Below are 14,578 nucleotides of genomic sequence, written 5' to 3' on the forward strand. Positions count from 1 at the left end.
AAACAGCCCTGCCAAGGGCTGCACATGGTAAGGAGGGAAGGGCATCACCTCAGAAACTACATGTAGAACTTCAGGGCAACCCTACAATCAATCACGATTTCAACCCAATTCTTCCCAGGAGTGGAAGGGCACAGCAAACATTCCAACTGGCTGAAAAAGGATTGGGAACACAACTGGTATTCAAAACTCTGCGAGTCCTCTTCGCTTCCTGGGACAGTTTTTTAAAAAGTAGGTATCTAACAATTGAAGGAACAAGTGTCCTTTGGACTAAACCTTAATTCTCAGTAAGAGGAAAGCAGATTAAAACCAGCAGGTATATACACACTAGCTGTATATTCACACACCATGTAAAAGCAGCTTAAAATGCCCTTCTCACTTTGCCAGTCTATGAAATGTACGTTGTCTTTTTGCAATCTGTTTCCTACCAGGCCCTCACTACAAGAGGAATTTGCTGCCTTTTCTTTAAAGAAAAGATTTTGCATGTTGGTGGTTTCTTTTTTTGTTGTTTTGTTGGTTTTTTTTCTCCTTTTCAAACACACTGTCCTGATAGTTTTTCCTCTTTCACAGGAGACTGGCCAGGCTGGTGGTGGGTCCGTTCTGTGCCTGGAACTGTACAGGAGGTGGTCCATCTGTCCACTGCAAGATAACAAACAGCATGAAAATCCTACAGCCCCTGCCTGGCAAGGGGAGGAAGGGCAGGGAGGCCAGAACAACCTTCACTACCTTGAGATCATGAAAGATTTCATCATCACAACTTGTGTGTCAGGTCTGGCTTTGTTTTGCACGCGAGGCCCCTGAGCAGGATTTCTGTGGAAGCTGCTCATTCCCAACCCAGCTGACTTCCCTGCTGGATCCAGGGGGAATGGGAATACAGTGGAAGCATTTCCTGCTCTCACAGGTAACATCTGATCCTCCAACCATGGGAAATCACAAACTCCAGATGTGCTGAGAGCTCATCCTGCACCACAACCAGGGCCTGCCCAGAGCAAGTGCAGCCTCTGGTTCTCACCCATTTCAGTATGAAACATATTTTCCCCTCAGATAAATCACAATCTTCTAAAATGGGCAATTTAGTATTTGTTTCCTCATCCTCCTCCCCCTCCAGATTTTTAATCCAGTAGAGATTATGCAAAATCCAGCCATGAGGAGGGAAGATGGGAGGTGGGAGCACTGGATCACTGGCCCAAGGGCTCTCATGCCATATGGATCCAGGCTCCAGGCTGGGGGGTCTCAATGTGGCTGCATCACCAGCAGCCTCTGGATCCACCTGCCAGGAAACTGCAGCTTCCTAGTTGGCCTTTTATTCTCCTTCTTTCTCCCCAAAAAGAAAAATTGGGGAAAAAAACCCCAAGATGTCAAGTTCCCCACATCTCACGTTTGGACATTTCAGTCCAGAGTGTTAAATGATCTTATGCCCTCACCAAGCTGAGGGTTGGGAAACCATTCTGGTCCTTTAGAATGGTGTTAAAAATGCTTCTGACAGGAAAGACACCAATAGCTGGAGCCCAAAGAAAGTTGCACCTTAAGGCACTGGCTACACACACAAATGGTGTAATAACTGGAATTTCAGATTTATAGATAAGGGGGGAAAAATACCTTAGGAATGTTAAAGTATCAATAGAAACTGTACTTTTAGCAGTGTACAACAAAGCATCCCCCAAAGCCAGATAGACTGAATGACCTAAACATTAAAATTAAACCCGAGAACATAGTTAAGTGTCTTTCAAGAGCAATGAGGTGCCCACCTGCCACCAAAGCCATTCAAAACCTGTAAATTCTGGTGAACCAAGAAAATGCTTCTAAGGAACAGACATTACCCACCAAGTAGCCCTGATAAAAGTGAATGAATTCATGGAGTCACACTTCCTTTCCCTGTGGAAGGGAGTGAATTGGGGCAACTGGGTGAGAAGTGTGCTCAGCTGAGGAAAGGAACAGTCAAGGGAAGTGAAGAAGGTGGAATTGCCCCAGGAACAAACACCTGCAGGTGCCCCAGGAGGCTTCATACCGTGATCAGGTTGTGTTCTGGAAGACTGCAGGCCTCGATGTGGTCCTGGAGCAGCTGCTGGGAGAAGTTCTGGTGCATCTGTGCTGCCTCGTGTGCATCCATGGCATTCCCACAGGCTTTGTTCAGGTCTGGAAGACACCAGCATTGTGTGCTCACCAAGAAACACTGGCTGGGCTTGTCAGCTGAGCAGCTCTCCTACCCAAAAAGGCTGTTCCCTCTACCTGGTGAATCCCACAGGGATTCATTTCCACAACCAACACACCAACATCCTGCCCCTCCTGGATGAAAATCCCTCTGAGGAGAAGTAGGGCCACCCAGGGAGCCTGAAGCCTACCCTTTCCCAGCAGCCCTGGAAGCTCCCACTGCACCACTTGGTGCAATTTTACTTCCCAACTCTTAAAAAGCACATTTCAGTAGCTCTGAGAGGAGGAAGCCAACTCCTCCAACGAAGCCCCTGCCTGGTTTGTGTTTGGATTTTTAGCCTCCAGCACCATCTAGTGGGAAGCAGAGTCTCAGTGGTTTCTCCTTGCAGCTTCACCACCAGCAACACAGTTTCAGAGCTCAAGCAACACTTTTATTTTGTAAACCCTTGCTTTTGGGGCACTGCAGAAGCCTGCTGCACACCCTGTGAGCTGATCCTGGGGTCTGCCTTCTGTCAGGCCTACTCCCAGGTATTAGCTCAGGCAGATTTAAGACTAAGTATAGGATCAGGCAATGGGAAAGGTTGGAAGAGACCTGAAAGATCACCAGGTTCCAACCTCCCACCAAACCAGGTTGCTCCAAGCCTCATCCAATCTGCTCTTGAGCACTTCCAGGGATGGGGCAGCCACAGCTTCCCCGGGCACCCCATTCCAGCACCTTCCTACCCTCATGGTGAAGAGTTTCCTCCTAATGTCTAACCTAAATCTCCTCTTTTTCAGTTTCAAACCATCACCCCATGTCCCATCACTGCCCTCTCTGGCGAAAAGCCCCTCCCAAGACAAATATTCCTACTGCCTGGCAGGAGAAAATAAGCCAGTGCTCCAGAGCTCCATGCTCATGGTACTCATGGCAATTTCATGTAAGTTGGAGCTGTGGGGTAAGTTCTTGGAAAAGGGTCACGTTGCTGCTTTATTTTCTAGTGAGAGCCAAACAATGGCAGCTTCATGCTGTGGGGCTGCCAAGGAGCTAGTCAATATTTGAACAAAGCATCCTGGGGCCTGTCTTAGGCACATGAAACAATATTTATCTACAAAGTGATAGAATAGTCTCTGATATTTATTAAAGCCGTGACACAGAAGCAAAGCCTGAGTGAAACCTAATAAAATGTTTACTACAATGGGAGCTGCACTCAGAGGGAAGCAGAGCAGCAGCAGAACCATCTTGTGCTGGGATTTGGGAAACCCAGGCAGCCTCTCACCCCATATTTCAACCCCACTTAGCACCAACTGGCTCTTTGCTGTTTTTATAAGATAACAAAACCTTTCCCTGCCTTACCTCTAAGCAGAGCTGAAGACCAGAGCTGCACAGACATATCTGGTATCTTGCTTGCAAGCTGCATGGCTGGTACTACCATATTGTTACTTTCCTGGTGAAGAGCAGATACCAAAAATAAATTATTTCTTTTCCCTTCCTTGCAAATACACATTGCAAAGAAATGTTACATTTGTAAGAAAAAACATCTGTCTGCTGCAATTGCTGCCATGTTCTGGGGTAAAGTGGAAGTGCTCAATGGACCAGTAACCCAAAGACATCAAAGAATGTTTGGGTGGGAAGGGACCTTAAAGATCATCTAGATCCAACCCCCTGCATGGGCAGGGACACCTCCCACCAGCCCAGGTTGCTCCAAGCCCCATCCAACCTGCCCTTCAACACTGCCAGGGATGGGGCAGCCACAGCTTCCCTGGGCAACCTGGGCCAGGCTCTCACCACCCTCACACTCCAGAATTTCTTCCCAAGATCTCATCTCAATCCCCTCCTCTCCCAGTTTCAAGCTGCCTGTCCCAGCAGCCATGGGGTCTAAGTCATGCAAGATAATACAAACATTTCATCCCTTCTGGCAGATGGTGAGAATTAAGGAGCTTGTCCCCACAATTCCTTCCAGAACAATCCAGCTGAAGGATGGGATTTGTTCTCTATCCAGCTCCTTTTTTCAAATGACTTTGGGTATTACAGAAACACAGACTTCTAGAACAGACTCCAAACACTGCAACTTTGTCTAAGTGTTATTAAACATGCAAATTACAGCTACAAAATGATGCAAGTCAATGAGCTGCCAACTTCTAGTGAGGCACCAACAAACGCACCTTCCGAAAAGAAGATGAATTTCACAAAAAAGTCCTGACTTGCTTTGGCAAATGCCACGGGAAAGGTAAGAGAGTAACAGCAGAGACAGTGCAGCCTTACCCTGTGATTCCCTAACACGTAGAATATGTGACCCAGGAGCACCAGGGAACAGGCTGTCAGTCGATTCAAATCTTCTGCATTCGACATTTTCAGCGTTTCTCGCAAAAACCTCCTGCCAGAACAGAGCACAAATCCAGGGTTTTCAGAGCTCCCCTTCCCCTCCACCATCCAAGAGCCACCCTTGAGAACCCAATTAATCCAGCTTGCAAATATTAACCCTCAGGAACAAACCTGTGCTGCAGGTGCCCTGAAACAAAGCGCTCCATTCCTCAGCAGTGACTAGAACTGAGGTTCTGCTTCAAAAAACTTTGTTTGTTGAACTCCCTAGATCCAAACCAAGCAGCTTTCCAGGATTTCCCCCCGTGGGTAAAACAGGTTGATAAAATCCAGAGGGAAGAAGAACTTTAAGGTTTTAAAGCAAGGTCTGGGGAGGAGGGGGTGTTAAATTTTATCTTAAAAAAGCTTGGTTTTAGTTTATCTTTTTTCCTCCCTGATTTCCAGGTGCCCCCATTTCTACTCACTTGGCCTCATTGTATCTTCCTTGGAAGAAGGAGAAGAGACCTCGGATGTAAAAAGCTGCTGCTCGGAGACAGTGAGAACTGGGGACAAAGCAAAGCACTGACATGACACACAGGACAGACAGATTTCCAGGAATTTGCCTGATAATCACATTTCCCAACAAAACATTACACTGAACACAGGGTCAAAACTTCTGCCTTGCAAACAAGTTGATGATTTTGTTGTCTTTTTAAAATTTAAAGTAAAAAAATTAAAAAGCCAGCTACAAATCCAGTAATTCCATCCCCAGTGCAACATCAGCATGGAAAGAGTTTATGGAATTCTCACCTCACAGGGAAATTATGGTCTGGATTTATCCTTTCCAATAAGCTGTAAAGCTACAGGGCAGGAGGAGAAAAGAAGGACAAGATCAGTGTTTCTCACAGCACCAACAGGGAGGGTTTTTATTGCAAGGGCACATCAAGGCACCACAAACACACTCAGATTTAGTTGGATGGGTTAGATCACAGCACAAACATTCCTACATCACGAGTTTTCATGGCCATTTTGATCCTAAAATCAGGTTTTAAACAAATGCTGCTTTCTCAAGCTTTATAAAACTTTCTACACCATGTTAGTGTTTCCTCAGAAAACTTGCAGCTAAGTCCCAAATAAAAGCTGCATCAGATTTGCTCTTTAGCTAAAATCAGAAATCAACTGAGCAAAAAACAAAAAGTCAACTTTTACAAGTATTGTTTTCACTTGTGAAGCTTTGTCATACTCAGCTAAGCCACACTCTGCAGCTGGGCCAGCTGATCCCACAGGTTCTTGACCATGAACTGACACTCCCTAGATGGAAGGAGCTGCTTGGCTGCCAAATGAGGCACCACTCAGCAAAAAATGCTCAGGAAAAGACCCAAATCTGAGCCCAGGAGCAGTTTTCTGTCCCACAGAGTTGTGACTTTGAGACTGAGTCAGAGCCAAGCTCACCTCTTGGTGCCGGTTGCCTTCCCTGATGTAGACACTGGCCAAGTTTGTCACAATAAATGCCCACAGCTCTTGATGTGTAGTGAGCTAAAACAAACAAAACACCAACAGCACAGTCAAACCCTTCAATATCTAACCCACAATTTGCTCCTATATAAACCACAGATTTAGTGTTGGATATTTTCCCATTAATAAACCCTGTGATCAGCACCGAAAAAATAACGAACCAGTGTAATTAACACTGATCTTCAGATTTCCCTTTCAGCCTCCTCTCTTCCCTGACCCACACCAAATTGCAACAAGCCCATTTCCACACTGAACATCCATAATAAAAAGAGTTTGGGAAGAAAAAATCTCACCCTCAGTGCTGTGGTAAATTGTGCTTCTGCGTTGTCCATGCAATTAACAGAAATGCAGTAGAGCCCCTGCAGAGAGAGGACATCTCTAAGGTAACACAACACAATCATAGCAAGGAACAAGGACAAGCATGGACAAAACCAGGCATCTTAAACTATTAGCAGGGAAAAAAGGGAACCACCAAGTCTTGGCTTCTTTTCCCCAGAGCCATGTAAAACTATTCATACACAAACCCTGTCAGAATAGTATGTTCCTGTCAAAAATACCCCATTCATGTAGAAAACCTGTCTTAGTTTCTGATAATACTCAAGTAGAAATGCTACATAAACCCTCCCCTTCATTTACGTCCCACATGACACTGTTTTAAACATGGAGAGTATAAACCTGGTGTATTTATCTCATGCACTTACCCTGGGGCCACACATCAGTTATTTTAAAGAGGGATTTAAGCCTTTGATGGGCTGAACTAACAGTGGGTGAGTCCCCACAGCAGCTCTGGCCACTGGAAACACAGACCCCATCACTCAGGATCACTCAGTCTTGCTGTGTTCCTACATTCTCAGTAATTACTGGGGATGAGGATGAGCCCTGGGAAGGGTGTCCCCAAGAGTGAAAAGCTCACAACTAGTCACAGACACTTACTAACAGAGTGTGCAGCTGGGCAGCATGGTTGGAAAACAGCCTGGGAGACTGTTGGCAGAGCTGGCAGACTTGGGAAATCTGTGAGGGGGAAGGAGAAGAAGTTATTTGGAAATACTGTTTCATTTTCTGCTCTCGATCCATCTACTTGCATCATACATGTCCATAGATCTCAGGGATCAGCTCCAGAGCCTCAGGTCATGCTCCACGCTGGAAGCAGAGGCTGCCCCAACGCTCCTCCCACGCTCAAACTGGTTTTGAATTCCCTGCTTTGCAGCAGCTCCACCATGTGGTGGCACCACCTGCAAACCCAGGCCCAGATCCCTCCCCACACGCTTCGAACGGGAGCTGGCAAGCAAGGGAGGAACGGCCATCAAAAATCTTCCAGAGGGTTCGTGCTGGTGATGAGTTTTGTGAGCCAGAAGCAACGATTATCCTTTCAGCAAGGCTCAACTTCCCCCCACCCCCCAGAGCCTCCATGGGAAGCTGCCAGCACAAGGGGGATGATCTAGCAGCATGTCCTATAAATAAGGGCTGGATGAACAGGATTTGAAAATTACTGTGTGAATGGGCAAAAAAAAAAGCAGCCCAGTTTTTTCTTGTATTAAGTGACAGTGCCCCTCTCTTCCTACCCAACAGGGAAAGGGCAGGGACCTAGAGAAACAGTTGGACAAGACCTGGAAGAGTTCCAAGGGCAGGTTGGATGGGGCTTGGAGCAACCTGGGCTGGTGGGAGGTGTCCCTGCCCCAGGCAGGGGCTGGATCTGGAAGGTCTTTCAGGTCCCTTCCCACCCAAACCACTACAAGGTAAGACAAACACTAAAAGAAGAGTGAAGAGCCACAAACCCTGACACATCCAGGGCCAGACTGCAACATACCACCAGGAGGGTGTCACTTGTTGCCACTGATCAGTTATTTTTGCCTCCTTGAGCAACTCCAAATTGTTCTTAAACAAAATATTGAAGAGGAGGCTGATTCCACAGCTTCAGAGCTGCAGCACCTCCAGCACCCTTAGGATTCCCTATGTCTGTCAGTAGTTGAGCACTGCTGGAATCCTGAGCCCAAGTATCTGCTTCCAAACTGGAATTCCCATGTTTCCAAGGCTATCCCTGCATCCTCCTAGGGAACACTGCAGCCCCACGGGTACCTCCTGCAATGCTGTGGCTTTGTGTCCCGTGACAAGTCGGCACATGATGATGTGTTCCAACAAAATCACTTGGAAAGATGACAGGATAGGGCTGCAGTCCAACACTAGAGAGGGAGCAGAAAGAATTCAGAAAGTGAGTTAAGGGAACATGAACACCCAACCCTGCAGCCTCACCCCCCCAGGGCAGCTTCAGCTGCAGCTGGTTCAGCAAAACTGATACAAAGATGGTTCTGCCCAGCTCCTCTGCCACAGGAAGGACTGTAGAGGTTTAAAATTCCAAAATGAAAGAAAAAAACCCAACCCAAACCCCACCAAATCCATGATGCTTGAACTGTCAGGAGCAGGAGACTAAGCATCAGTTAAGGAAAAACTCTGTGGGAACACACACTCATTTTACACAATCAAAAGCTTGGATAACCACACCCAGGGACAAACAGAAAGGCAGCAGGAAAATGCTCATTTTTACAGCCCCATTTACTGAGTTTCAATGAAAACCCCCTAAAACTTGATTTCTGTGTTCCAAGTAACCAACCAGTTTTTAAACAAAGTTCTTAAATGCAGCAGAAACCACCTGACAAGAGGCTGACCCAGGCAGCTCAATTAGGTTGCTGTGGTTTGGTTTTAATTTAAATTAGCAGCAAGGAATGGAATCTTGGGGCATCAGCTCCTTGATAACCCTAATCCTTACTTTTCAGCTTCTCCAGCTGCATCAGTGCTTTGTCTGTGTACTTCTGAGCCTTCTCCAGGTACCCTGCTTGCATGGAATGCATCACTGTCACCTGTGGGAAAACACAGCAAAGGTGACCAAAAAAATGCTCATTGCAAAGGGGGAAAGCCTGGGGGTTACCACCCCTCCTCAGATACCAGCTTTTTCAAATCCATTTTGACATCATTCAGGAGTGTAACCACAGGAAAGAAGTGGAGCAACTCATTTAAGGAATCTGGAGTCAAGACTGTTGCTCTGTTGGTAGAAATAAGCCCACAGAGCTCTACTCTGGGAGTTAATCTGATTCTGCTTGGCTTGGATATTAATAAAGTTACATTCCAGCTTCCAGAGCCCTTGCACAGTCTCTTCAAACAGCAACATCACTGAAAGGAACAGTCTCACAGATGCTGTGGCAGAGTTAAACTGTCAGGGGAGCAGAGCAGCATCTGGGCTGCAGGACCCGGCGCTGGGGGCTCTGAACGATCTTCAACCAATTCCTCATTCATTAGCAAGAAGTCAGTGCAAAAGAGCTGCTCACCAAGTAGACCAGCACACACATGTGCTCCTTGGGCAGCCAGTGAAAGAGATCAGCAGGGTTGCTGGGCAGGATCTCATCATCATGCAGGGTGGAGATGGTCTGGATGCACTGCTGGAGCTGCTTCAGGCACGGCTTCACGCTCTTCACCTGCCAGGGACAATCATCACAGAACCATGGAATGGTTTGGGTGGGAAGGGACCTTAAAGACCATCTAGATCCACCCCCCGGCACAGGCAGGGACACCTCCCACCAGCCCAGGCTGCTCCAAGCCCCATCCAACCTGCCCTTCAACACTGCCAGGGAGGGGGCAGCCACAGCTTCCCTGGGAAACCTGGGCCAGGCTCTCACCACCCTCACACTCAAGAATTTCCTCCTCATGTCCAATCTCAATCTCCCTCTTCCAGTTTCAATCCATCCCCCCTTGTCCTCTCCCCCGCCCTGCCCTTGTCCCAAGTCCCTCCCCAGCTTTCCTGGAGCCCCTTCAGGCACTGAAAGGTGCTCTAAGGTCTCCCTGGAGCTTTCTCTTCTCCAGGCTGAACACCCCAACTATCCCAGTCTGTCTCCAGAGCTGCTCCAGCCCTCCCAGCATCTCCCGGGCCTCCTCTGGACTCCCTCTAGGAGCTCCATGTCCTTCTCATGTTGAGGACTCAAGAAGTGGAGACAGTTCTCCAGGTGGGATCTCACAAGATCCAAGTAAATGGGGAGAATCTCCTCCCTTGACCTGCTGGCCAAACTGCTTTTAATGCAGCCCAAGGTACATCAGAGCTGCTGCAGCCCAGATGCTCCAACATTCCCTTTGTTGGGAAAACTTGCCAGGCAATAACTAAACCTCCACATTCAGGAAATTAGTTTGTGCATAAATCTCAACAGCAGCACCACAGCACAGTGACTGCTTTGCCTGTCCTAGGATGAGCATCAATCAGCCCTTCCTATTTGCAGGCACAACCAACAGAGGCTCCACACCTTTCCCAAAAAACCATGCAAAGTCTGTCCCATCTCCACCAACATTTCATGGAAGAAAGACTGGCCATCATGTTTATAAGCATACTGCAGGAAACCTTTCCTCAGGGAAGAAGAAATGAATGTAATTTCTTTCCTCCTCATTTAGTGAGTTTAAAATCTAGAGACATGAAGTTCCATTGCCAAAAAGCGCCGTGAAAAATCAAAAAATCTCCCCAAAATCACCTTGGTGTCAACATCAGCTGCCTCTGAGGCACAAGCCCCACCTACCTGCCCAGCATCCAGGTAGTGTGTGACCTGCAGGACCAGGAAGAACACCCGTAAGGACTCTTTCTGGATGGGGTTTCCTTGCCAGTTCTCCACGATCTGCCCGCAGAGGGTGAGGAGCGGGTGCACTTCCTGCAGCTTCCGTTCCATCAGAAGCAGCTGCAAGAAAACCAAACTCATTCTTTTCCTGCCAAACAGTTGAAACCCTCACAGACCCACAACACAGCCCCAGGCTGGTTGATTTAAAGCTTTACCATTTCAACCAAAAAGAGATTCCAAGACATCTTGCTGCACCAGCCTCGTCACACAACCAGATTTCCCGCCCCCATCCCAAGGGCTCCAGTGACAATTCCCATTGTCCTTATTCCTTCCCAAAAAATTATCTGTCATAATTAACAAAGGAGAAAGGGAGCCAAACCCATTCCCAGGAATTTCAGAAGAATCCTGCAGACTTCAGGCTTATCCCAGGTGTATTTTTTTAATACTGTACTTACTCAGATGAACAAAGCAATATATACACACAGATAAGAATGCAAGACACTAATGATCTGATAACTTGCATTATACTAATTAAATAAGGAAATAGGTTGTTTTAGAAAGTACATCCAACTCACCATCCCTTTGCTTAGCAGAAACAGGGCTCTGAAACAAAACAAAACCATGTCATGCTCAAAAAACAAAAAGCTACTCAAACCACAACTGTAAATAAAACCCTGAGGAAAAAAAAAACCTGTGGGTCTGCCCCTCAAGGACAGAGAAAAGTCTTGAGGAACCTGCCACAGGAAGGACATTGGAAAGGGAGATGGAACAGTCTAATTGTAGCCCCAGGAACCAAATTCCCAGCCTCTCAGGTTCAGCTCTGAGCTTTTGGACAGTTTTAGCTACAATAGTTTCCAAGGCCAAACCAAGCAAGTGGGAAAAGCTGATGGTAAATACCATAAACGAAATTCATGGTGAAAAAAGACTCTTCAGAGTTAGACAGAAAAAGGCCTGGAGAAACTCTTAGATCTAAGAGAACACTCAGAAACTTTGGTTTGCCTGGAAAACCCACACAGCAATCACACACCTCTGAATAAAACTAGAAAAATCTCTATATAAAATGTAGAGGAAACCAAAATGTTTAGAGTGGGAAAGGAACCAAAGCCCAGGAGCTCACCTGGTATATTCTGATCCCACCACCCGAGCATACTCTGCTCCCACTCCCAGAAGGTCACATGCAGATACTAGATCTTTTTCAAGTGTGTGTAGTTGCTGAAATGAAAAAAAAAAAAGGGCCATAAGTGATCAGCATTTTGGCATTCTCCAAAAAAAAGAAAGTGTAACATTTCAAAGGAAACATCTCAGCCCAGGCTCACACCATGTGGAGCTGCTACAGTTCACTAAGATCAGGAGCAGGTCAGATCCAAACAAATCCAATAGAACTGTGGATTGTTATCCTGGAGTAACTGGAACAAGAGTGTGTTTTCCAGGAGGAGGTCTGCAAGGTGTGTTCCAGGTGATGGGGAGAGGATGAAGCAATCCTGCCAACTTTGGTGCCTTCTCCAAACTCAGGCAGAAAACCACACAGTTGTAGAGGAGGCACCAAGACTCTGAGGTCCAGCTAAAACCAGGAAGGAAATCCCAGAGAAATCAGCAAAGGATGTTGAGCTTGGAGGAAGGATCCTACTCACAGGGAGGCTCAGGGAAAAACATTTAAGCTCCTTGTGAGTACTCAAGCATCAACTCCTCACAAAGCAAACATCAGAATCAATAGAGATTCCACAATTCCCTGCTCCTAAACTATACAAGGAGCTTAGCAATTCCTTCTAAACAAAGCTGGTGCTTGTTCAAGCTCATCAGGACAGGGGGAAAGACAAGAACAGGTGACTATTAAAACACTCATCAAAGATAAAATTACTTCCTAACTAGTTCTGTGCTGCAAGTACCTGCAAAGAGCAATTATCTCCCTCAACTCTCTCATTAAACACCCCAAGGCTCCGTGGGAGCAGAGAAAAGGCATAACCTGGAAAAACAGGAGGAGCTCTTCAGTAACAACCTGCTCTTCCCACTGATCAGTTAACTTTGTGGATCTGCCCCCCACCTGAGGCACTGGATCCATCAGGAAGAGCAGCTCCCCAGCTGAGCACTGGGACAAACACCAAACCCTGCAGATCCCAGTATGCACCAGTGTGTTCCTAGAAGGGAAGATGGTCCAACCCGTGCAGCTGGAGCCACACTTGGAGAACTTCACAGAACAGGAAGAGTAACATTGCTCAGAGGCCTCTGCACCAGCTGCTTTTCCCTCCCCAGCTCTGCTCTCTGTGCTAATTAGGTTGAAAATAATCAAGTCAATACTTCAAGTTGGCAAACTCCAATTCCAGCAGGGCTTAGAACATTTACTTTGGTTGCAAGGCATGAGGTGGATTTTTCTTTTGCTCCACCTCTCAAGTTGTGTGTTAGTAGTGCCCACAGGATGATCCTTGCTGCTTTATTCCCTACAAAGTGGCCCTTGATGCAACCTGGAGCCTCCAACAGATCACTTATAGCATGAACTTGTCTCCTTTTGCCTCTCCATTAACAGCAATATTTGGGGAACAAAATCAGAGCATCATGGAATGGTTTGGGTGGGAAGGGACCTTAAAGATCATCCAGTCCCAACCCCCCTGCATGGGCAGGGACACCTCCCACCAGCCCAGGCTGCTCCAAGCCCCATCCAACCTGCCCTTCAACACTGCCAGGGATGGGGCAGTCACAGCTTCCCTGGGCAACCTGGGCCAGGCTCTCACCACCCTCACACTCCACAATTCCCTCCTCATGTCCAACCTAAATCTCCTTCTTCCAGTTTTAATCCATCCCCCCTTGTCCCATCACTCCCTGCCCTTGTCAAAACCTACAGGCTTCCAGGCTCCCTCAAAGAACACACGTATTTTCCCAAACATTTCTCCACCCACAATGCAACAATAAAATGCAGCTCTCCATGTTAATCACTTACTGCAAGTTGAAAAAGCAATCTGCAGTGCCAGTAGGGAGTCTGCTGGGAAATCTGGATGGCTTTACGGAGCAGAGGCTTTGCTGTATCCACGGAATTCTGCAACAGAGACATAAAAAACAGGCTACTGGGAACTCCATCCCTAACAATAAATGAGCTGCATTCTGTGATGATCCCCCCATCACAGCCTGGCAGGTCAGAAACCTTTAAAATATGAAAGCAGTTGAACACACAGGCCCTCACACCTACACTTGACTGAGCCTGTTCTAAAGTATTTATACTTTAATTCTTTTGGCACTTTTCTCCAGTAAGATGAAAGGCAAACATTTTGCTTTAGAGAAGGCACAGACTAGTTAAGGCTTTTCCAGAGGATGAAAAAAAAAAAGAATAAAAATAGCCTAGGAACACAACAAAAGCTTGAGGAAAACCATCTGCTTCCCCCCTGCTCTCCAGATTAACTTGTCTTTGTCTAAATGAAGGCTAAAGAAATAGTTTGGCCCAGTAAACAGGGAGACCTGCACTGTAATTCCAGCAGCAACTCTAAGACAGACCAAATGGCTTTCAGCCTCACACTTTCATACTCTGCACTTACACTGCAGCTGAGTTCTGTCACAGATCCTGTCCTTCACAGTGACAGACCCCAGGACCAAAACCATGCACATGAAACCCAACCCTGCAGGCCCAGGACAACCTGGGATTTTGGGAGCAGTCCCAGGGGTCTCACCTCCTGACAGTAGAGCTCAGACAGAAGGCTGGCTGCCTCAAACTTCACATCTTCAAACTGGGGGATCTAGCAGCAGCAGAGTTAAGGAAACAACACACAAAACAACACTCCCACGTCCAAAAAAAAAACAAACAACCAAAAAACCCTTCACAGAACACACACGACAGGAAGGCAGCCCGGGAACGTGGAAGCAGATCAAAAATACCCACTACACTCCCATCCCCAGGGCCAGGCTGTCTCTGGGGGAGGCGGTTTGTTATCAGAGCCCACAGTGCAGAGCGAGGTGGCCCGGGCAGCCAGGAAAAGGATACTTGCTGGGATATCAACCACTGCAAGAGAAGACAGCGGGTTAGTCCGCACCCCCCGCGGTCCGGCCCCGCTGCCAGGGCCTTCCCACC

At 47.1% G+C, this 14,578-nt stretch overlaps 1 protein-coding gene across 1 annotated transcript; it reads right to left on the reverse strand.

The window, feature by feature from the left end:
* Positions 1–502: 502 nt before the first annotated feature.
* On the reverse strand, positions 503–14,503 carry MAU2 (MAU2 sister chromatid cohesion factor; the record flags this gene model as incomplete). The annotated part of the gene is made up of 18 exons (XM_009995061.1): positions 503–636; positions 2,006–2,133; positions 3,482–3,572; positions 4,391–4,502; positions 4,912–4,989; positions 5,237–5,286; positions 5,879–5,962; positions 6,235–6,300; positions 6,875–6,952; positions 8,018–8,121; positions 8,706–8,796; positions 9,262–9,408; positions 10,492–10,647; positions 11,103–11,130; positions 11,645–11,739; positions 13,460–13,555; positions 14,181–14,246; positions 14,492–14,503. Coding segments are annotated over 18 exons (1,557 nt in total), but the record flags the coding sequence as incomplete, so codon positions are not given.
* Between the last annotated feature and the right edge of the window lie 75 nt (positions 14,504–14,578).

This window comes from Chaetura pelagica, unplaced genomic scaffold, assembly GCF_000747805.2.
Source record: "Chaetura pelagica isolate M959 unplaced genomic scaffold, ChaPel_1.0 scaffold463, whole genome shotgun sequence".
In the NCBI taxonomy this organism is placed as follows: domain Eukaryota; kingdom Metazoa; phylum Chordata; class Aves; order Apodiformes; family Apodidae; genus Chaetura; species Chaetura pelagica.